The sequence below is a fragment of the Hyperolius riggenbachi genome, chromosome 8 (genome assembly GCF_040937935.1).
Source record: "Hyperolius riggenbachi isolate aHypRig1 chromosome 8, aHypRig1.pri, whole genome shotgun sequence".
In the NCBI taxonomy this organism is placed as follows: Eukaryota; Metazoa; Chordata; class Amphibia; order Anura; family Hyperoliidae; genus Hyperolius; species Hyperolius riggenbachi.
The window spans coordinates 34,478,983-34,503,124 of record NC_090653.1 but is presented as its reverse complement, the minus strand read 5'-3'; the positions used below and the strand labels follow the sequence as shown (position 1 = coordinate 34,503,124).

The 24,142-nt window shown below is 46.5% G+C and overlaps 1 protein-coding gene across 4 annotated transcripts; it reads left to right on the top strand.

Moving 5' to 3' along the window:
* Window positions 1–939: 939 nt before the first annotated feature.
* On the top strand, window positions 940–20,267 carry BRD2 (bromodomain containing 2). 4 transcript variants are annotated; one of them, XM_068250205.1, is made up of 13 exons: window positions 940–1,194; window positions 1,319–2,090; window positions 5,431–5,731; window positions 8,504–8,641; window positions 8,925–9,069; window positions 9,177–9,385; window positions 10,760–11,125; window positions 11,427–11,555; window positions 12,192–12,398; window positions 14,053–14,285; window positions 14,473–14,774; window positions 15,895–16,044; window positions 19,227–20,267. In XM_068250205.1, the coding sequence occupies exons 2-13, from the start codon at window positions 2,059–2,061 to the stop codon at window positions 19,358–19,360; spliced, it is 2,346 nt and encodes a 781-aa protein (XP_068106306.1). In that variant the 5' UTR covers window positions 940–1,194; window positions 1,319–2,058; the 3' UTR covers window positions 19,361–20,267. The 4 variants fall into 4 exon arrangements, with proteins under 4 accessions (XP_068106306.1, XP_068106305.1, XP_068106307.1 ...); XM_068250204.1 differs by having other exon boundaries at window positions 10,757–11,125; XM_068250206.1 differs by having other exon boundaries at window positions 1,319–2,639; window positions 10,757–11,125.
* Window positions 20,268–24,142: the final 3,875 nt, after the last annotated feature.

Below are 24,142 nucleotides of genomic sequence, written 5' to 3'. Positions count from 1 at the left end.
CATGAGGAACAATGGTACTTTTTTTTTGGGGGGGGGGGGGAGTGTCTATGGAGCCCCATGATATCCAGCTACACCCCTTCCGAACTAGCGTGTGCAAAACGCTCAATGTGAATTTGTAAGGCTAATGTTAAATACCCCAGACTGATTAACACCGGTCAGGTTTTGGAAGACAGACGATGGATTCATCATCTGTCGTGCGAAATCTGATCAGCTTTGTGTAAAATTCTGGTCCACACCACATGAATTCCCTGTCTATCGAAGCACTTGTCTGAAAAGTTGAAACTGACACATATCCGATACACGTCAAGTGCAAAATATCGCCATCTGTTATCAAAAGGTGAGCGATGACTCCTTCAGTCTCCCTAGCCAGGCAGCAGGATACTTGTCAGCTATATCAACATACAGTCCAGATATCCTGAGCTGTTATATAGCATTACGTCAATCTATCCCTGCCTCATGTTATATATGGGTTATAGGTTACTGATCACTCATGAATGACCTCAGAGGAGGCAGGAGAGTCTCACACAACGAGTTTCAGGGAAGCTGCAGCCATTCCCATCAGGGCAGTGTCTGTTGTAGGAAGCTTGAGGTGATTCCCATTAGGGCAGTACTGAGCTGCGCCATGACGATCACACCCAGCCCACGTGACGCCCCACGGCCAGGAGGGGGAGCTGGGGCTCGGATATTGCTCAGTACAGCGTGTATTACAGGGGGTCACACCGATAATAGGGGCTTTTTATAGAGGGTGGGGGGGGGACAGACGGACCGGCCGCGGTGGGGATGGGAAAGGGGGGGAGGAGGAGAACAATGAGCGGCCGCCATCTTGCAGCAGTGACTCTGCACATCGTGCGGGGAGTAGCAGGGGGAGGTGCGGAGGGAAGGGGGAAGGACGCGATTCCCCGGCAGCCGCCAGTAGGGGGCGCTGCGGGGGGGAGAGAGGGAGACACACAGGAGGAGGAAGAAGAAGCGCCGCTACCGCCTCAGCTCTCTGCAACAAAATGGCGGCGGCTCTGAGCCTGGCGGGGGCGGCGCTCACCTGCGGGGATCGGCAGCCGCTTTCCGGTGGCGGGGAGACACGGAAACCGGCGCGTTCGGTAGAGGGGACTCCGCTCTACCCGGATCCGCCCTTTGTTCGCTTCTGGGGGGCTGTTTTCCCGGGGAGATCCGGCCCCGCGTCCTGGGGAGCCGCCTGAGGTGAGTGGAGCGCAGGGGATGCCCGGGGAAGGGATGTGGGGTATTGGGGACGGGTCATGTGGTGGGATTGGGGATTTTGGCGGGTTTTGTGTCTTGTTTCTGAGGTGATTTGTGTTCTTTGCAGGTTTCCCGCGCCCCTGACTGGAATAGAGCGCCGCCTGTGGAGATACTCGACGGCCCCGAGGAGCCCCGCCGTCCCCAGTGGGATTGTGACCATTATTGAGGAACGGGATGGATTATTACAGTAACTTGTTGGGAAAATGTGAAAGTGCGCAACAAGATGGCGCCGTCTCCTTCCAGGCAGCAGAAGGAGAAGACAACGGCCATGTCGCGTGATGCGGGAGGCCCGCCCCGTCTGAGCTCGGCTGCCTAGTAACAGCCAATCACGGATGGCCAAACGGGAGAGTTCTGCCCAGCTCCAGCCAATCGGAGGCGAGGCTTTCTCTGGTGACGTGGAAGCCGCGCTGAGTCACTCGTCCTGGAGTCCTAGGAAGGAAAGGGCGCGTCCTCTTCAGCTGCTGCAGTGGTTGTGCTCTGCTCGGCCGCTGGGGGCGGTAGAACAACACAGAGGCATGGCAACCAATGGGAGAGCGCCTCTGAGCAGAAGGGCGGAAGACGTTTTGACGGATGGCTGCGTCAGCCAATGGAGGCCCTGCCCACGCCAGGGAGGCTGGCTTAGGGGAGACCAATGAGCGGCGGCTGCTGCGTTTATATAAGAGCGGCCTCAGCCTTTCGAGGCGCCATTTCGCTGAAGCGGAGAGCCGGAGCTGGACTGAGAGAAAGCCTGACGTTTATCTCTGAGCTCGAGACGCCGCTACGCCCTCAGCCGGAGAGCGGGCGGCCACACAATCCGCATCCATCCGCATGGAGACAGCCCTAAACCCGGCGTTTAAAAGGTACGGGCGAGCCGGCCGGACCCTCCGCTTCACCCACAGCCCGATATTACTTACGTAAAAACTGCATTTTCGCTTGGAATCCTCATCCCCGCAGCCCCCCCTCTCTCGCTTCCATAGAGATGGCGTCTCCTCCTCCCTATCAACGGGAGACGCCATCCGTATCCATCCGCCTCTCCTCCGCCCCTGGCTGCCGCGGTCAGTGCTGCAGTAGCGGCGGCTGGTACCCGGGATCCCCGATCCACCCGCATTGCCGGCAGGGGAGCGCTGCTGGCCGAACTCTGCGAGGAATTGTTCACTGCGCCCGCCTAGCTCTGCGGCGCCGCCATTTTCTTCCGGCAACCCAGACTTATATATTCCCCGAGGGGGGAGGGGACGCTGCGTATCCTGGCAACGGGGGTCTCCTGCTAAATCAACCTGGTTCACCTCCAGCCAGGTCACTGGCACCTCTGTGTATCCAACTGGCTGTGTGTCCTCTGCTGCGCTAATGGCTGACCATAGCTGATGTTTGTTTATGTGACTCATCTACTATACCTGTATTTTGCATATCAGGTGAATACATTTTAGTGTACTTGCTGTTCAAGCTGAACCTGTATTAAAGTTTATTTTTAAAAAGTAAATATTGAAATGATTCACACAGTGTAGAGTAATTTTGTCTGGTTATCATGCTTTTACATTTCATCTCATTTTTTATTTACACAGCAACATTTGTCGTTTTGCTATATTAAAGTTTATGTATTTAGTTAACGTTTTTATTGTTTTTTTTTTTAAATGGACTTTAAAGTTTTTTTATTTATAATTAGTGCCTCTTTAATATGAGCTGCATGAATGAGCATAGAAGGGATCATTGTCATTTTATTTAGTATTTGTAGATAGTAGCTGTGTGCTGGAACTATTTTTTGTTGTTGTTTGTCATTTGTAGCCCTTTTCTGGATTTCCAGCTATTTCAATAGTACTTTATTTTAGGATTGATCTTGGCTCATTCTAATGATGATCAGTCATATCTTAAATACTCATCTCTGATCTAGTGTTTGTTGTAAAGGAACGTGTTTCATTGATGCATGCATTATAGTAGTTCATTGTGTATAGGATTTAGGTAAGTAGAGTAGTGGTGTAGTGTTGTAAACACTGGGTTTAGATAGACTTAATGCATCACATCAAGTCTGTTGGAATCAGTCCAGGTGTCACTTTCTGTGGTTGTAGAAGTGGAATCCTTGCTTTCAGTTGCACTAAAATGGGTACAGTATTAGCATTTTTAGGCTTTCATTGTCTGTGTACAGCATGGTCGTCTTGTTTTTCAAGCACGTGATTCAGTTTGTCATCAAAACAAACTTGTTTAAAGGCACACTTGAGGTAATTGGAAGATAGTGTTCATGTGTGTTTGTTAATATTATGGAGTGGAGTTCTTGGGGTTTATTATTATTTTTTTTGAATGTCTTTTATTTCTCTGTACTAAGGGCTTGCATAATTAAAGCACAGTCTGTGGTATGCACATACTATCGTGGTTAAGGCGGAGTCTGATGTTAAATGTCTGGCATATGCCAATTCTGCCACCTGTTTTACTAGTGTAGTAGCCACAAATCTGCAGCTTTGTAAGTATTTAGAATCATGATTTTTAGAGATAGCAGAGCTTGTTCATGTTGTGTTCCTTTTTTACTTGCTTAGTTTTCTTTTTCATCCTTTGGTTGAAGCCTATCCATTGAACATGCAGACAGAGGTTTAATATGTGCCACTGGGTCATGATTTTATCTGGATACAGAGCTTTAAATCTCTGAATACTGAAGTGTTTATAATCAGCTACTTGTAGGTTGTGTGGCAATGTGAACCCATACAACACCTCATTTTGTGAGTGTAGTCTAGTTTTCTGTTTATGTATAAGGAGGTCTGTATTGTCCTGTGTTTTTGGTATAGATAGCTGTACTGTGAGTCTCATCACTCCTGTATTGTATAGTGAAGGGCTGCTCTGTCATATGCAGTAAGGGTAGTGCAAGGAATCACAAGATATGAGGTCACTGCCTGTACATAGAAATGTTTTTGTTTTCATGGGGCGTGCTGGGAGAATGAGTCAGTGCTTCCGGGTGTGGAAATCACTAACACTGTATATGTGGAAGGCTGGACAGCAGTCACTTTCACTGCCCTATATTATATTTTAATATTAGCACAGCCCATTACCATGGCTCAAGTTTGTTTGTTTAAAAAAGCACATGTGTGACAGACCCATTACTGGCAGCCTCACCTTAGTCACCCTTTCAACTTTGATCACAGGTGTCCCCTTGACAAGCTCTATGTGCAGATTGGGAATGCCTAAGGTGATTTGTTAGTATGTTTACTTTTATTATAGACCCCTAAAGAAATCAGCCTGGCTGACAATGAGGGCTAAACCTCATCAGTTTACCTTTAAACTTGGAAAATATTTAATTTGTAGTAACCTAGAAACAGCTGATCTAATGGACAGCACAGTCCCAAAATATTTCTAGTGTATGGGCTAATGTCACTTTCAAAAGCAATCAGACCATTGAAGACTCCTGAAAAAAAAATGCATAAATTATTTACTTGGCTGGCTTGCCTTAGGCCTCCTTTCCACAGACTGTTGAGCTGTGTGCTCAGCAAGCAGTTGCCAGGCTGCACTGAGCAGTTGCCAGGCAGCAACAAGCAGTTACCAGGCAGCAGTGAGCCATTGTGAGAGTTTGAGAGGCATTTCACTGCCTACCAACAGTCCGTGGAAAGGAGACCTTAAATATTTCCTGGCTGAGTCATTGATTATGATGAGTAGGCAGTTTGGTTGCTTCCCAGAAGTCATGATGACTAGACGGGCTGTGCGGATGATGTATACAGACACCTGACTCACTCAGTACAAAGGGATGGACATTAGCTTGTCAAGCTCAAGACATGCTGAGTTACTGATAATGGGCATCAGCCATACTGGCCTTTATTTCTTAAAATACAGGTTTCCTGGAAATTTAATTTTCTGGTATGTTTGTTTCAGTAGACTCCCAGCCACACCAGTGGCTAAACTGAAGCCAGTCATCCAATTATTACATTGTCAGTTTGGCCACAAGGGGCAGTATTCTTCCTAGGCGTGTTAGGTTAAGTAGTAAAGTGAATAAACAGGTTTGGTTTAAAAATGAATGTTGGATAGTATAGGCTGTTTTGGTCAGTGCAAATCGCTACAGCGGTACTTTTATAGCTAGGTACAGTTTATTATTTTGCGGTTGAGCTTTCTATTTCTCATTTTGTCACCCTTCACATATTTCAGATTGATCCTGTCCAAGTGTTTTGTATGAAACCGGTGCTGTCCAAAGTAAAAGATAAGCTTTTGACAGAAAAGTGTCCCTGTTTGCAGGCCTCCATTGGATATACACCATGGTATAATGGGGCAGACTGTCGAGGGAACCCCAGGAAAGCGCATTCGCAAACCCTCCCTGCTCTACGAAGACTTTGAGGGCCCCAACATGAACTCCAGCATCTTCAATCACGCACCGCAGGTCAACCCACCGCCTCCGGAGGTCAGCAATCCCAAGAAGCCTGGCCGCTCCACTAATCAGCTGCAGTACTTGCAGAAGGTGGTCATGAAGTCCCTGTGGAAGCACCAGTTCTCTTGGCCCTTCCGTCAGCCCGTTGATGCTGTAAAGCTGGGTCTTCCGGTACGTTGCTGGGGTGGTTATTATGTATATAGGCTTAAATGATCATAATCATAGATGCACAATAGCATATTGTACCATACGACATGTCAGATAACCTTGTTTAGCCACTCTGAGACTATTGCCCTTGTTTTTCTGTTTTTGACTTTTTTTTTATTTTTTGCAAATGAAACTTTCTGAGTTCCTGTCGCTACGTACTCCACAGCACAAGTGCAAAACAAAACCTGATGACAGCTCTGGGTTTGACAGACTGAAGCAGATAGTGCTGTGGGTTTCAGGGCTCATATCGTTACAAAGCGCTAATGAGGACACACATGAATTCTGCCATTGCAGAATCATAGGGGGTAAAAAAAAAATATTGTACAGCCTCTAAAGTTTTTACTTCGGTTTCTGTGCAGAGAAGGCTAGACTTACGTCTGCTTTGCACTCTTCACTTGCCCCCCTTCCCAACTCATCCCTACAGACGTACGGATATTCTCATGCACGCCGCATAGATAAGCTTCGTATAATTTAGCTACGACCCTTTAGTTTATTTTTAAATGAACTGGTTGACTTTTTACTTTGTGAAATGCAAATTTCCAATTGATACATTTTGCAGATCTGCACATCCATGAATTTATTCAGGACCCCAAGTGTGACAAAGTATTTAACGCTACACATACTGAGCTGATGTCTTGGATTAGAAGTATGAAGGTACATTAAACTGGTAGGTGTCCTGTTATTTAGCTTTTAGACTACAGTCATACTTACCCTGCACCTCCTCACCTTGTCATGCTTCCCGTGTTTAGTGAGTGCGCCTGCCGTATGGAGTTTGTTAGCTCTAAGCTTCTGGAACCAGCAACCTTAGCGCCGTACTGTAGGTCACCCTAGGACTTGGGTCTAAAGTGTTGCTGCATTGAAGGTTTTCAGAACGCTTGGTTTGACTTGCTGCTATTTCACGTGACACACTGGCTACTTTGGGTGGGTGGCTGGGAGCAGACATCACTTCAAGCTTGGAGTTTGTCTTGCGAGTCTCTTTTCCTTCAGATCTTTCTGTCCTTGTGTGACGTGAACTGTGAATGTCCCAGAGCTGTCATCAGGTCATATGTACACAGAAGCAGCGGTACCCACGCACGTTACAGGGTCTGGTGTACACTGCTGAAGATGCAGCCAATATTGGGATCTGAAGAAGGCAGTTTTTTTTTCTTTTTACTTTTTACTTTTGTGTATTTTTCATCCATGATGCAACACAAACACAGCAAATAGAACATCAAGTTTATGAAAACTATTCAAAATTGAGTCTTGGAAACTCGCAGCACTTTTTTCAGCAGAAATTTTCCATTACTTTGGCTGTTATAAACTGGTCCTGTAGGGCCTGACTTACTCAAGTCCTCCTGGGCTGGATAACAATACAGGACATAAATAAACATGTATCCTTGTTATGGATTTTATTAAATGGTTTGTAGTAGTATTATGCATATCTGGGTCATATTGGACTAAAGAAAAGGTTGCTGATTATTCCTGTGCAGACATAGCAACCTTGCATTTACTTTCTGCTTTTAAGGAAATCTCCAGGTTGAATAAAAAAAAATCCACCTACTTCAGGCTTCCTCCAGCCTGTGCCCACGATGCAACTCCCTGCCGGTTGCCCGGGGTCCCCTCCGGCATAGAAGGCCTACCTGCGTTCCAGCATGTCGCGCTGACGTCATCCGGACTGTACTGAGCAGCAATTCTGCGAGTACAGTCCGGATGGGGTCCGTGCGACTTCGGGAGTCGCATGCTGGAGCGCAAGTAGATACCGATCTGACGAGGTCGGCATCTCCACCGAAGGGGGCCGGGAGCCACCAGAGCTGCGGTGAGGGCACATGACGGCTGGCGGAAGCCTGAGGTAAGTAGACTTTTTATTCAACCTGGACATTCCCCTTAAAGGAATGCTGTGAAAAAAAAATGACTGCCCGAAATGGTCACTCGCCATCGGAGAGGGAAGCCTCTGGATCCTCCAGACACTTCCGCTGACCTATCTGGAAATCCCCATGCCGACAGCTCGAGCATGTACACTAGCACGAATCTGCTTGGGATTCAGCAGAGAAAGCATAGTCCAATCAGGTCCATGATACTGAGCCTGTGTAAGCAGTCAGTGAGTCAGGAAAATGGGGGTTTACATCACAGCTTTTGGACAATGATATAATCTTTGAAAACTAGACAATGCCTGATGTTGATCATGCAGCAGGAGGATTAAGAAAAAGCTTCTGAAAGTTCACTTGTATACTGTATTGCAGTGTTTTCAATGGTGGAAATTGTATTTTCAGCCATATAAGTAAAGCCCCATCTACACGACACTATTCTTTGTGTGATTCTATTTACGATCCGAGCTGTCCGATCGGGATTTGATTCAATTCGATTTGCCATTGTTTTGCAAATCGAATTGAATCGAATCCCGATCAGACATGTCGGATTTAATCAGATCGTAAATGGAATCGAATCGCACAAAGAATCAGATCGTGTAGATTGGGCTTAAGGGGAAAATGTGATTTAGTATTTGCAATACCCGATATGAGTACAGGGGTTATTTGTATTTTTTACATCCTGGAGTTTCCTTCCAAGAACTCCTCCAAGCCTTGAGATCTCCATCTGCCCTCTGGGTTAAATTGGGTCTATTTTTGTTTTGTGGATATATTTTTGGATCATAAGACATCTAAAATATGTAGATTGAAGGCAGATAATTCTTTAGTGGCATTTATAAATGCCTGGCTGATCAAGGCTTCCTTCCCTCTGATGGACTGACTGTCATTGCAGGATTATCACAAGATTATTAAGCAGCCAATGGACATGGGCACCATTAAGAAAAGACTGGAGAACAACTATTACTGGACTGCTTTGGAGTGTATGCAGGATTTCAACACCATGTTTACTAACTGCTACATCTACAACAAGGTGAGGGGCGAGGCTTGCTGCACTTCAGACTTGTGTTACTGGAGTGAAAATAGTGGTCAGTGTGGATGGTCCTGCCTAGGAGAACTCTCTGAGAAGCATGTGATCAGTTTGAACAGCAGTAAGGTTTTGATTTGTTGTGATGACTTCCTAATTTAACCAGCAAATTGGAGTCTTGCAAATCTACCAGCGGATCACATGTCTCAGTAAGTTGCCCTAGGCAGGGCCATCCGTGATTGAAGAGCTTTTTTCACTCACTATTTTTCCATCCTTTTTACATCTAAAGCCCACGGATGACATTGTGCTCATGGCTCAAAGCCTGGAGAAGTCATTTCTGCAGAAAGTAGCCCAGATGCCCCAGGATGAGGCGCAAGACATGGCTAACCCCAACAACAAGAGCAAGCAGCCAGTGAAGATTGCCAAACCTCCAGGTAGATCACGCTGCCAGTATATGCGTTGTTCCTTCCAGATGTAGATTTGTGGGGCATGTTGCACTGGAATTGTAAACTCACCTCGTGTATTCTGGTCTTTCTCAAAGTTGTCACATCGGGGATCACAGTCGCTCACCAGGTTCCGGCAATCTCGTCCATGTCCCAGTCTTCACTGTATCCGAATTCTCCAGAAGTACCCACCACCATTGTGAACATACCCCATCCAGCAGTCCTTTCCAGTCCTATGATAAAAGCGATGCCTGCAGCTCAGGCTCTCATGCCAGTCGTTGCAGCTGCCACTCAACCAATATCAAAGGTACGTTGGCTTTTAAATTCTTTTTTTTTTTTTTTGCTGGAGTGTAGGTTGTTTTTTAAATCATGCTGTTGTTAAAACAGGAACGGGTTCACAAATTGTAGGGCCACAAGTACATACTGCCCATACCAGGGAGGCTGCCCCAGTGCTTGATGCAGTTTTCACTTACCTTTGAGGAACTGAGAGAACAGCATTCATAGTCCAGCCCTGTCTTCCAGGATGGCTGTTACATACCTCCTTTTTCAAAAAGGTACTATAGGGTAGCTAAGGGGAAACGGTTTAAAGCTGATCCAAGATGAAAAACAAACTATAACAAGTAACTTGTCTATATATCTTATCTAAAGTTTAGATGGTTTACACAGCAAATCTAGCTGCAAACAGCTTCAACAGTTTATGATTATTTATTCATGTGATACAATGATAGCAGCCGTGTTCTGTTTGTCACATGCAAAGCTGATAGCATTTCCAACTCTCTGCCTGTGAGAAATTCACTCTGCTCTCCTCCTCCCTTCTGCCTCTGAAATCTCTGGCTAGTAACATCCTCCTCCTGCCCAGACTGACCTCCCATAAGCCCTTGCTACAGTGCCAAGGCTTTGAAAAAGCTGTGGGCGAGGCTTGTTTAGTTTATAGGGAATTGGAGTATTAAAACAAAACAAAAAAAGTATTTGGCTTGAGGAATGCCCTATAAACTATATGAAAGGTACACAATTATGCAATGAGTAAAAGTTTATCTCCGATCCACTTTAAATTTAGACAACCTGCTGCTCAAGCCTGTGGAGTCAGTACAAAAATCATCCAACTCCTCAGTTTATGAAACATCAGACACTAGGTACCCAAAATGAATTGCTCTGACTCCACAGCTCTGCTGCTACTTTTTTTTTACTGTTTCATGACCCGAATTAATGGACGGGCATTTTGAAGACTAGTAAAGTCACTGAATGGCCTCAAAGGAATACCGCAAGAATAGAGACCTGCCTAGCAGTCCAGGCACCAGAGGTATTAGGGCAGCTGAAGGTAGAGTATTCACCACCTATCAGCTGCTCTCTTGCAATGGGTGCTAGTTAGCGCTCTGTACCAGAGATAAACGGGCAACTATCCCATGGAGTCCCTGAGCAAGGTCGTACAAGAGGCCCAAGTGTGTGCATTTCTCCCTATGGGATCCATTTAAACTGACGCATGTATGCTCCCTTGTATTGTAATGCCATAGTCAGGGTCCTCGTCACTTCCTATAGCTCATATTTGTGATCACCCCCTTTTTATAATTCGCTTTTACAAAATTCACTTTCTATAAGCTTCACAATTTTAGTTGTGTTTTTATAGCAAAATGAAATGCATTATTTATGGCTTAAAAACTGATATTATTTTTGCCTACAGAAGAAAGGGGTGAAAAGAAAAGCCGACACTACAACACCAACAACCACAGCTATTATTGCCACTAGCGGAGACTCCTCCCCTCTGACTCCATCGGACAACAAGCCCGCTAAGATCCCGGCCCGACGAGAGAGTGGCCGGCCCATCAAACCACCTCGGAAAGACTTGCCAGACTCTCAGCAACACCAAACTTCCAAGAAGGGGAAACTAACTGAACAGCTTAAATATTGCAACGGCATTCTGAAAGAACTTGTATCTAAAAAACACGGAGCCTATGCTTGGCCATTCTACAAACCTGTGGATGCTTCCTCACTGGGACTGCATGACTACCACGAAATCATAAAACATCCCATGGACCTTAGCAGCATTAAGGTGGGGGCAAGAGCCGGAACATACACATCTATTCTATACCACTACTTGCACAGCCCCCGCTTTAAGTATTTAAACATTATGGTCACGTGACTTGTATTAACCAGTCACTGTTTGATCAGTTTAATCTTCACCTTTTTAAACAGAAGAGGTAAACTCACTTTGTAGCTAATGGGATATGAAACTGGCTGTTGAGCAATATGGAATGTGACACCTGTTTAGCAATTTCCACTGTGAAGTAGTCTGAACAGGGGAGGTGTTTTGTGTTTCCTGGAAATACTCACTCACCTCTCTTCTTCTACAGAAAAAGATGGAAAACAGAGAGTACCGCGATGCACAGGAGTTTGCCGCCGACATCAGGCTCATGTTTTCAAACTGTTACAAATATAATCCCCCAGACCATGACGTGGTCGCTATGGCAAGGAAACTGCAGGTAGGACATGCGTTGTAGTGTCTTCACTGCTGCCTGTATAAAATCCCAGGAGAAAGCACAGAGTTTTTCTCTGACTATTGTTATTGGTACCTTTTGCATCAAAGTGAACCTTAAGGGAATAAAAGTACCACTATGGGGTACTTACCTGGGGGTGGGGGAGCCTCTGGACCCGAATGAGGCTTCCCCCGTTGTGCTCAGCAGAGGCATTCCAGCAGTGAGGCCCCCAAGAGTCTGCTGGCAAGTGCACAGGCATAGTAGTAACTTTCTGATCCGGTGGAAATGGCCAAGCTCGATCGGGTCCGCTCTACTGCGTATTGGATCTGGCTCGGCTATTTCTGCTGGAGCCCGTTTGGAAAGCCGCTAGTGTTGCCTGTCCAGGGAGGCCACTACTGTTATTTCAGTTTGGGGGTCCAGTGCTGGAATGGGCTGGCTGAGGAGTATCGGGAAAGGCTCATTAGGATCCAGGGACTTCCTTCTCCTGAGGGATGTTGTGTATTTAATTTTTTTTTTTTTATTGTATTTTTTTATCTCAACAAAGTCTCAGATCCTCAAAGCTTTCTGATTTCTGTCGTGTTTGTCCAGCCTGTGTTTGCTGTTTACTCCGTGGTAACGCCATCTGCATGGTTTGCTTTTTAGGATGTCTTTGAATTCCGTTATGCTAAGATGCCTGATGAACCCATTGTAGTGACTCCACCTCCCACCTCCACACAACTGCCTCCCTCTGACTCCAAATCCTCCTCTGAATCCTCCAGTGAGAGCAGCAGCGATAGTTCAGATGAAAGCGAAAGCTCTGATGACTCTGAGGAGGAGCGGGCAAACAGACTTGCTGAGCTTCAGGAGCAGGTGAGTCTGCGGTTGTATGAAGCTCTGGTCATGGATGTGGAGTTAAATCCAGTGAAAAAAAAAAAGTGTAGTGCTGCTGGTTTGCTTTCCATGTGTCCAAGCTGAGATCCACTAGACAGTGCATTAGGAATTTTATCTTTCTATCCTAAAATTAGATTCATCGCCTCACCTGCCTGAAATTTTTTTTATTTTTTTTAGCTTTATTTCCTTAGGCAGGGTTACGGCAGTGTCCTATAGTTTCCTCTGATATGTCATTAGACTAAAGAGCTCTTTCTACTTATCAGTGAATAAAAACAAAATCATTGATGTTCATAAGTCCATTGTGAAGAGAGCTTTATAAGTTGGCTGAAAAATCTTTTGGGAGGAAGGGGCAGTGTTTAGGACAGAAAGATTAATTTGACTGAAATTTGAATGGCTTGTATGCTCATTCTGGTTTGTGGGACATCGTGTGAAAACAAAACCGTAATGTGTATTGGAGTAAGCTGAATGGTGGAAACTATTCATCCAATCTTTTTCATCCAATATTACTATTTCTATGTAATATAAGGCCTAAATTATCCATTCAATAAATTCACTCAGTTACTCTTATACTACATAGATTTGGTAACATTGGATGAAAAGGATTTGATCATTAGTGGTCACCGTAACTCTCCTCTGTACTATCCATCCAGAAATCTTAAATCTTCATTTTTAAAGTTCCAGGTTTCCTATCAGTCAGCTGATCACCAAAGTAGCTGGTTGTCAGTAGAAGTTTGAGGGAGGATAATTAAGATCAGCCTACAATAATCCAGAGGTCATGTTAGACTAGAGATACCACTTAGCGTACCTGAGGCAGATTTGTACACAAAAGATAGATATTTGTCTATGAAGAGGGAAGCTTCTCTTGGTGTCCTGGAGATCACTGTTGCCGCGTACGTGCCCTTGGAACATATTAGTGTAGGAGTGTGGCCGTCTGAACTGTTACTATGAAGGCTCGGCTGTACTGGCACAGTACTGCCGAGCTTGTGCACGGAAATGAGCAGAACCCTGAAATTCCAGATCCATCCTCTTAGTAGGCAAGAAGTTTGAGTTGCTTTTGAGTTTATTCCTGTTTGTCCCATTCACGCGGTGCTTGTACTTTTCATTCAGTGTATGAGAATCACATCACAATCATTCAGAAATTGCTGCAGGCAGTGCGCTTGCATTTTTTTTATTTTTTGCAAATAGCTGGCGATCAGAAACGCTGCAGGAAAGCGTCCCAGTGTGAATGGTGATCCACCTTGAATACTGTATGTGTACAGTACAGTCACCAGTATGCTGCATAGGCGGGGATCACCTGATGCCTGATACATGTGCTTGAGCAACCGGCTAAAGGGCACAGACCTGCCCCTCCAAATACTTCCCGAGCCTCCCGTAGCAATATCTGGCAGCCCTCACTGTGTTCCTCATAGCGGGCTGGTAGCGGCTTTCAGGCGTCCTCTGTGCGTGGAAGTCGGCGTGTCACATGACCAAGTACTTGGCAAATATACTGCTGAAGTGTGGTGTCTGGTCCTATCATCCTTGCCTTTTGCGCCATCTTGTTTAGTCTTGTAGACGTTTCACATTGTGCACATTATATTCTGTGTAGGTGCTGTTTGTGAGTTTCTTTAACTTGGTCTGTGGTTGTTCTCCGTAGCTGCGAGCGGTACATGAGCAGCTGGCTGCTCTCTCCCAAGGCCCAATCTCCAAACCGAAGAAGAAGAAAGAGAAAAAAGAAAAGAAGAAAAAGAAGAAATCTGACAAGCGAAAGGTCAAAGATGAAAATGATGAAGAGTGGAGGTTCAGCAAATCCAAATCTTCCCAATCCAAAAAATCCTCCAAGAAATCTGGAGGGACCACTGCAACCAGCATCTCCACACCTATCTCAAAGTGAGTTCAAAGTCTGCTTGTGCTATGTAACTTTTTTGTTTTACAGGAAAAAGACATTGAACATATAGGAACGCTTTTCTTTTTGTTACTGTAACACAGATCTCCATTTATCACCTTGAGATAATTGAACAGATTCTTGCCATTTTACGGCTCATATATAAACCCTTTTTTCCTTCTGAATTTGCAGAAGTTCTAAGAAATCTAAGTTTCTTCCTCCACCCCCTCCTGTCATGTACGATTCTGAGGAAGAAGAGGAGTGCAAGCCAATGACTTACGATGAAAAGCGCCAGCTGAGCTTGGACATCAACAAGCTGCCCGGAGAGAAGTTGGGCCGCGTAGTACACATCATCCAATCCCGAGAGCCCTCGCTGAGGGATTCAAACCCCGAGGAAATTGAAATTGACTTTGAGACATTAAAGCCTTCAACATTGCGTGAGCTGGAAAGATACGTGATGTCTTGCCTGCGGAAAAAGCCAAGGAAGCCCTACAGTAAGTGTCAGTTTAATGTCTGGCACCAGACCTGTTGCTGTTAATTCACTGTATGAAGGAGAGCTGGAAGAATTAGACTGTAGGCTTCCAACTCCCGCCTAACCCCCCCCCCCCCCCCCCCGAAAGACCAGGCAATTTTTTTGCTTCAAAGGCTCGCTGCAGAGCCCTACAACTTAGCACACAAATACTAAGGTGGGCTCTGATCGCTGCTGCAGGCTTTCTTTATTTTGTGTATGTATATGTATATGTGTGTGTGTATATATATATATATATATATATATATATATATATATATATATATATATATATATATATATATATATATATTCATCTATTTACATTTATTTTTTATATCCCGCCTCCCTCCCCCAGCAACCAATTCCTGCGATCGGCTCTCATAGGCATTAGCCTATGAGAGCTGATCACTCTTTGAGCCTCCCCAGGGGACAGCCGAGTGACACGGCTGTACAATGTAAATAGACAGCAGTACCGCCGTCTAGTCTGCTAGCGGCGATTGCTGCTGGTATACTGATGACTCCGTCATTCAAGCGGGGATGTGCGCGTGGTCCCCTGCAAACCATGCCCCAGGACTTACGTGGTCCTAGTGGAGCTGCCGCATTCACGCCTATCAGCGTGACGTGGCCCTTAGGTGGTGAAGTTCTAATTTGGATTTTAATATGAACCTACATAACTGCCAAGGCCAATTGGACAAGAATTATAATATGGATCACTTTCATGGCTAAAAAGTCTCTAGATTTTTGGGCAGGCTTCTACTAGTGCTGGCCATCTCCGAGTCGGACGCCGGTGCAATTATATGCACGGCTCGCATGTGGTGTTCGGAATGCTGAAGGGTCAGAACTTTTTACGCACAAATTCGGAAGCAGCCCATTGATCTCAATAGGCTGAGATTGTGAGATCTGCATTTGTGCGTGAAATTAGGCACAAACCGCCCCAGTGGATTCTAAATGCTTGGGTTTTGTGTAAAGACTTTAGATGGGTAGTTCCAGAACAGCACATTTCCACAAAATGCAACAGATTGGTTGATTATTGTGGCTCGTTTAATAATGAATTGTACGGAGGAAGCTTGTGTTCAGTCTTCAATTCATGTCTTTATCCTCAGCTTCCCCCAATTCTCTGCTCTCGGCATCACTTAAGAAACCAATGGGAAAGACAAAGGAGGAGATTGCAATGGAGAAGAAAAGAGAGCTGGAGAAGAGGCTGCAGGATGTCAGTGGGCAACTCAACTCTGCCAAGAAGCCTCCCAAGAAAGGTGTGTGTCTGTCAATAGTCTTCTTTCTGCTGTACAAATACATCTTTTACGTCCCTTTTGTAGTTTGTTCAAGCTCTCCAAAAGCAGAATTGAACTAGGAAAGCTCTAAAAACGGTCAGGATAAGTCACTTCTACAGTCAGTGTATAGAAGGAAAGAAGAGGACAGAACACCAGATGTACTGTTATTGCAGTAGAGTTCATCCTCTTCACTAGGAGTGCCTCCCTCAGGTGTGGCCATGTCACCTGAAGGAAGAGGATAGGAATGTCAAATTCTTCCAAATTCCTGTATACACGCGGGGGGGGGGGGGGTGTAGTTCACAGGAAGTAGGTGGTGAGAAAGTTTTAAAGAGACTCTTAATAAAAACCCTCTGGGGGGTACTCACCTCGGGAGGGGGAAGCCTCCGGGTCCCAATGAGGCTTCCTCCATCCCTGTGGCTGCAGGGAATCCAGCGCTGGCTCCCCCCTGTATCCTCCCACAATCTTCACCTGACAATGTTTGATATATTTACACCTCCGGGATCCAGCGCAGGCGCAGTAGCGGTTCTTCGTTCAGGTTAGGCAGAAACAGCAGAGCCTGATCATATCCGCTCTACTGTGCAGACACAAGACTCGATCCAGCGCAGTAGAGCGGATCGATCGGGTTTGGCCATTTCCACCTTAACCCGAAGGAATAGCAGCTAGTGCGCCTGCGCAGGATTGCGGTAGGTAAATATTTACCTTGCCCCACTTTGGGGGACCCGGGCAGGCTAACGGAGAAACGGGGGAAGCCTCCCCTCCTGAGGTAAGTATCCCCCAGCGAGTGTGTTTTTTTTTTTTTTTTTTTTTTTTTTTTATTATTATTTACAGATCCTCTTTAACCTTTTCGGGACCGGCCACCTACCCCCCCTTAAGGACCAGGCATTTTGCGCGGGAAGGGGGTGCGCGCGTTTGGGGGGGTCAGGCTGCCGGATCCCGTCTGTGGCTGGCATGTTTTGTTTCCCCCCATGGTGGCCTGGGCCCCCCCTTCTGCCAGCAGCCTTCACTTACCTTCCAGGCTCCAGCGATGAGCCGCACGGGACCCTCTTCTCCGGCCGGCATCTCCGTTCTGTCTGAAGATCAGTTCCGGGTCGCGGCTTGATGACGTCATCAAGCCGGGACCCGGCGCTGACGTCAGACGGAGCGGAGATGCCGGCCAGAGCGGAGGGGGGTGCCGATCGTCGCTGGAACGGCAGGGAGGTGAGTGGATCCTTTTCTTTTCCCCCCTGCCGCCGCAGCTGTCAAACTGATCACTACGATCCGACGGCGATCGTAGTGATCAGCAGCCATACGCGATGGCTGCTGATCACTCGGGGGAGATGTCGGCTGTCATATGACAGTTTAATCTCCCCCTCCGGGTGCGCACGATCGCGTCGGGAGCGGAAATTGCGGGCCGGCGTAGATTCTACGCCGCATCAGGCTAGAACAGCCACAAGTGCGGCGTAGAATCTAATGCACGTGGTCCCGAAAAGGTTAAGATCTCTGTTAAAAAGCAATTGGGTGAAGAGTCCTTAGATTGGTGCAAGCCAAGCTACACAAGGTTTTTTTTTTTTGTTTTTTTTTTTGAACTTTTTAAAACTTCAGTTTCACAGGAAATGGTTAATACTGATTCCAGTCACAATGAGAATTTGCCGCCTTCAGCTTTGGGTTTAGTTGGGCTGAATGGAGAAATAATGGATTTAAATTAGTACAGCAATGCATGTGTGAAAATGATGCTGGAAGGTCTAGGACTTTTAAAGCTACTGTACATAAGTCTTTGATATCTGGGCTGCACAAGTGAATGGGAAAATAGTCGTTTGAGAAAGCCTCCCTATTCATTTCGCTGTGTCTTTTGGGAGCAATCAGCAGGCATGACCGCATTTCCTGACATGGAAAAATGGATTGTACAGTAGAATCAAATCCCTTCATAATAAACTCAAAGGGACCAGGAAAAGTAGTTTACTATATTGGCGCTTTGAGTCCGCCAGGAGAAAAGCGCGATATAAATGTTATTTGTCTTGTCTTGTATATCAGACATTTACTTAATCAGAATTGGTCATTCATTGTATATTTACACAGATGCATTAGCTGGGACCCAAGGACTGAGTTTACTATAACCAGAGTTCACAATATCAGACTTGACTATTACGAGATTCTACTGTATAGCACGGAGTTTGCCATGGATTTGCATGCAAAGGCAAACTGCAGAATGCACTAAGATTGTGATTGAGGCAAACCCACCACACTGTACACAGCATTACCATGACAATCGTGGTGTCCTTGTGATCAGCAGAATCCATGAGCTTCGTATCGTATTGAAACTGCAGTGTTAAAGGGCCCTAAGAAACATACTGATAATGTGACCAATGTAATTCTTTAAAGGACTTACGAGGCGAATTACAGAAAAAAAGTTAATTACCTTACTGTAATAGCAGACCTCAGGGCAGACGATCTGAGGCTCCCTTGCACTTTCCAGCTGCTCTGTTCTGTAAATCCAGTTATCATTAGACGCCCCGACCCAGCCCAGGGTCGCCTTATCTCAGGGAGATTAGAATCGCCGCCTTAAAAAATCCTCTGCCTGCGCAATTTGCATAGCCGCTTCTGCGGCTGCGCAGGACTACAGCTCTTCCCGCGGCACATCGCCGCGCTGTATACTCTGTAATACGTCATGTGGGCGTCACCACATGACCGCCCACATGACTGACTGCACGTCAAGGCAGCCGCGCCCCCTTAGCAGAGAATACCAGCGCTGAGTTAGCGCTGGTATTCTCTGCTAAGGGGGCGCGGCTGGCTTGACGTGCAGTCAGTCATGTGGGCGGTCATGTGGTGACGCCCACATGACTTATTACAGAGTATACAGCGCGGCGATGTGCCGCGGGAAGAGCTGTAATCCTGCGCAGCCGCAGAAGCGGCTATGCAAATTACGCAGGCAGAGGATTTTTTAAGGCGGTGATTCTAATCTCCCTGAGATAAGGCGACCCTGGGCTGGGTCGGGGCGTCTAATGATAACTGGATTTACAGAACAGAGCAGCTGGAAAGTGCAAGGGAGCCGCAGATCGTCTGCCCTGAGGTCTCCTATTACAGTAAGGTAATTAACTTTTTTTCTGTAATTCGCCTCGTAAGTCCTTTAAACCGGTGTACTTTGCACAAGCATTAATTTTTATTTATTTATTTTGTCTTTTTTGCAGCCAATGATAAAGTGGAATCAGCGCAGCCGGTCTCTGTGTCACGTCTCAGTGCTTCCAGCTCCAGTTCGGACTCTGACAGTAGCAGCAGCTCTACGTCCAGCTCCTCAGATACCAGTGACTCCGACTCTGGTTGAGGGAAAGGGGGGTGCAGAGCAGAGGAACTTTTACCTTCCACTGTAGCAGGATAGGAAGGCTGGAATTTTACGCTTCATAAGTGGTTCTTAAAAAAAGGATCTGCAGGAACAGAACCCTCTTGAACCAGACTTGACCCCTGTTGGGGTAAAAAAAACAAACTGAGGCCTTTGGTATTTAGTGAATGCCCTGCCTACCCTCAGCTAGCTGTACACGTAAGCAGAGCTGGGAATCTCCTGGAAGCATGAGGCATCACCCATGACGCCCGAGTCCTGACTCCCCATGGTGGGGGATCCACATACAAGGCATTATGGAGGGTGGGTGACAAACGATGCAGTGTCCTTATTTTATTCTGTTTACAAGTTCTCTTTGAACGCACAGATACCTGGAAGAGATAATCGTCAGCGGTGTATGGTTTATCCCAGCGGAAGATCTGGTCAGAGTTGGTCTTAGTTGTTACTCAGTGCAGTGTTATTCGACTCTCCAAGTATTTTTTTTTTTTTTCTTGTTTTCTCTTTCTGTTGCATACAGCACACACTAAAGTAAAAACACTCAAAGTTCTCCATTTGCAGATCTGTGTGCTTTTTGGTTGGGTATTTTTGTTTTTTTAGCACAGCAAATAGGGCCACACAAAGGGGTTCCAGACAAGGTGAGCCTTCTGAGCTTCATGCACATTTTAAGGCACTTGGAAAGAGTTTTTAGATCTGCCAAGATTTGCAAAAATTAGCAGACAGAATTAAAGAAACTAACCCCCCATCTGCCCTCTACTGCATGCAGCGTGTACGGTGGTGGCTGGTCCCGTCTGGCTGGATACAATCCACCTGCGTAAGGAGGATCCGAAACTACAGAACTCGTTCATAGCCTTTTCATGTTTTTGTTTTTAAAACTTTTTTTTTTTTTTTTTTTTTTGTATTTATTTAAAAAAAAGTGAAAGAAGGAAAACGTTTTTTGTTTTATAATGTAAAATAAGAGGGTACCCTGTTGATACAGGGGCCGGTGTAGATGTAAGATTTTATAAGCCCTGTACATAAATATATATATTCCGAGTTGCACAAGCGGCATGTTTCTCAATGTAAAGGGTGACTTTATTTTTTACTGGGAATAAAAAAAAAAAAGTTTTTATTTTCTTCCTAATACTGTTCCGTCGCTCTCTATATATTCTGTCTTATTCCTTTTTTTTGTCTCTTGTATCTGTTCAAGCCCTTTAGTTTGGAAACATGTAAATAAAGAAATATACTTCCATTTTGAGTTGTTGGTGGTCTTGAATTCGTGTTTATTCTGCTATACCTGAACTTATAGGCTGCTTTTACAGTGGGACGTTACAGGTGCACGTTAGTGCAGCCTGTAACGCAGCCCAACTCACAGCAATGTAAAGGCAATGGGCTGTTCACAGTGCCCACGTTGCGTTACATTGTAACGCTGCACGTTCTGTGAAAGTGCAGCATACTGTGCGTTAGACTGCTTGCCCATGCGCAGTAATTAGCCACATGGCTAATTAGTATTCACTGCACTGCTGCCGTGCAGTGTTTTCTTCCTGGAGCAGCCGCTTTGGGCACTGATTGGCTGGTGGGACCACATGATGTGATGCGGAGTGGAACACTCCACCACGTGGTCCCGCCAGCCAATCAGCGCCACGGAGACTCAGTGCGCACAAAGAGCTGCATAATGCGGCTCACTCTGGCGTCCTCCTTGACCACCACCAGGCGTTGCGTTAGGGGCACGTTATACGACCATAACGTCCCCTAAAACGCAACGTCTTGGTGTGAAAGAGGCCATAGGGTATATTGCTGATGTATGTATTTCCTTTTAACCACCTTAGCGGTATGGACGAGCTCAGCTCGTCCATTACCGCCAGAGGGTGCCGCTCAGGCCCTGCTGGGCCGATTTTGATGAAATAAAAAGCAGCACACGCAGCCGGCACTTTGCCAGCCGCGTGGGCTGCTTGATCGCCACCGCTCTGCGGCGATCCAGAGGGTCCCCCCCAGCCGCCTGAGCCCTGCGCAGCCGGAACAAATAGTTCCGGCCAGCGCTAAGGGCTGGATCGGAGGCGGCAGACGTCCATGACGTCACTCCGCTCATCGCCATGGCGACGAGGAAAGCCAAACAAGGAAGGCTGCTCATTGCAGCCTTCCTTGTTACTTATGCTTGCCGGAGGTGATCGGAAGAACGCCTCCGGAGCGCCCTCTAGTGGGCTTTCATGCAGCCAACTTTCAGTTGGCTGCATGAAATAGTTTTTTTTTTTTTAATTAAAAAAAAAAAACCCTCCCGCAGCCACCCTGGCAATCTCAATAGCACGCCAGGGTGGTTAATCCTCCCTGGCATTATGAATTTGTCCAGATTTCGGGTCTAAAAGCTGCGCAATTTTTTTCACAAGCTTTTAGACCCTAAAAACAACATGCCACAGAGAGCTCTGCAGCAGCTCCTGCATATAACGCACTCAGGCTCACCACTACCACTCTAAACTGCTGATTTTGTCCTGAGCCTGACTCGGGATTACTGCTAAGGAGGTTAAACAATACCAGTTGCCTGTCACCCTGCTGATCTATTTGGCTGCAGTAGAGTCTGAATCGCACACCTGAAACAAGCATGCAGCTAATCCAGTCAAACCTTATTCAGAGCATGTGATCTTCATGCTTGTTTGAGGCCTATTAGAGAGAGTGGGACAGCCAGGCAATTTGCATCGTTTAAAAGAAAATTAATCTGTCGGTGTCCATATTCCGGTCACTTCATGTGTGCTTTTTAAAGAGAATCTGTAACGACAAAACGTCCCCTGGGGGGTACTCGCCTCGGATGGGGGAAGCCTCAGGATCCTAATGAGGCTTCCCACGCCGTCTGCCGTCCCTCGGGGGTCTCGCTGCAGTCCTCCGTGCAGCAATGACGTAATATTTACCTTCCTGGCTCCTGCGCAGGTGCTCTGACGGCTGTCGGCTCCGAAGGAGGCGGAAATACCCGATCGCCGTCGGGTCCGCTCTGCTGCGCAGGCGCAAGTCTCCGGCGCCTGCGCAGTAGAGCGGACCCGACTGAGATCGGGTATTTCCACCTCCTTCGGAGCGAAAGCAGCCACAGCGCCCCCGCTGGAGCCTGCAAAGGTAAATATTGAATTGAACAGTCGGGTCTGTCGCCGGCTGTTCGGAGAGCTGCAGCGAGACCCCCGTGGGACAGAGGACGGCGTGGGAAGCCTCATTAGGTTCCTGAGGCTTCCCCCACCCGAGGTGAGTACCCCCCAGGGGACGTTTTTGATGTTACAGAGTCTCTTTAAAGTAAACCTGAGCCGTTAGCCTACCGACAAGCTGCTTGTTGTAAGATTCGGGGGTAATGGCCCGGAGCAAGGGGGCTGAGAATGGAGAGGACACAGGCAGGAAACATCCCTCTGTCCCTCCCTGCTCCTCTGGTACATCTGAAGTGAAAACAAACTGAGTTAATGATTTGTATGTGTAGTACAGCTAAGAAACAGAGCATGAGTAGCAAAGGTGTGAGTCTCATTGTTTCAGTACAGGAAGAGTTTTATGTAACGTCAGTCGTTCTCTATGCAAAAGAGCTCTCTAGTCAGTTTAGTTGGCTATGGTGGTGTTTTCACTGAAGCACTTATACTTCAAAGACAAGATTTTTACTGCATGGACGTTTAAAGAGAACCCGAGGCAGGTATTTTAAATCTTAAGAGGATACAGAGGCATGTTCTGTGCACAATCACATGCCGCTGTGTCTCTATTGCTGCCTCTAAGTCCCCCCCCCAGGGTCTGCTGTGCCCCCTGGGAAAAAAAAGCACAAGGCTAGCATCAATCTGCTAGTTGTTGGCTTTCTATTTACCTGCAGCCTGTCATATAGTCAGCGCTCCCCTGCCACAGCCTGCCTTGTGAGCTTCCTCCAATCGGAAGTTAAGCTGCGACCCAGGAAGTACTGCCCAGGTCGCGGCTTAGCGTCCGATTGGACAAAGCTGGTGGGAAGGGGGGGAATAGAGGTGGCAATAGTGAGACACAGGCATGTGATTGTGCACAAAACATGCCTCTGTGTCCTCCCGACCTCGGGTTCTCGCTAAAGAAAATGTCAGGCAAAGGTAGTCAAGCTCTGCTTACCCAGGGCTTCCTCCAGCCCCTTGCAGCCAAAATGTGCCTCGTTGCAGCTACGCTCCCAGCTGCTGGCCCGGGGTCCCCTTTACTACACCTGCGCCACTGTCAATCACTCGCACGGGCTGGAGTGTTCTGCGCAGTAGAGGACGGCCCCGGCTGGGAACAGCTGCAGTGAGGGACATGTCGGCTGCAAGGGGCTGGGGGAAGCCATGTGTAAGAGCTCGACTACCTTCATTTGCCTGACATTTCCTTTAAAGGGTCATTAGCTCTGCTCAGTTTCTTAGTTTTTTTTTTTTTTTTTTTAAATACAGTGTGGTTTGTAAATTGCAAATATGATAGTATGATGCTATGAAAAAAAAGCTATATACCTCCTTTTTGTTACTCCTAATGTTCCATTTATCTATACTACACATACAATATCAATTTTTTTTTCGCTCTTCAGTGAACACTTTAAATTAAAGAAATTACAAATCCATTACAATAGTGTTTCAAGTCGGGGCTGGTTCACAGTTGGCGCTTGCCTGTGATCGGATTCAGGTCCGCAATTGCGATTTACGGGCAAAATATCACAATTCTCTGATTCTGTGCCCGATTCCCATTCAATAGAACGAGAATCACCGCACAATCGCCCTCATAATTCTGCATGCAGCGCGTTTGTGATTGATGGCAAATGCTGCAGTGTGAATGTATCCATAGGGGTACATTAGCAGTAGCGCC

What these genes read in the sequence shown, in the direction of transcription:
- BRD2 (XM_068250204.1), top strand. Translation starts at nt 2,059, where the DNA reads ATGGAGACAGCCCTAAACCCGGCGTTTAAAAG. An exon ending in TGGACCTTAGCAGCATTAAG is followed by an intron (nt 11,126 to 11,426) that starts GTGGGGGCAAGA and finishes CTTCTTCTACAG; the next exon opens with AAAAAGATGGAAAACAGAGA. An exon ending in CTATGGCAAGGAAACTGCAG is followed by an intron (nt 11,556 to 12,191) that starts GTAGGACATGCG and finishes TTTGCTTTTTAG; the next exon opens with GATGTCTTTGAATTCCGTTA.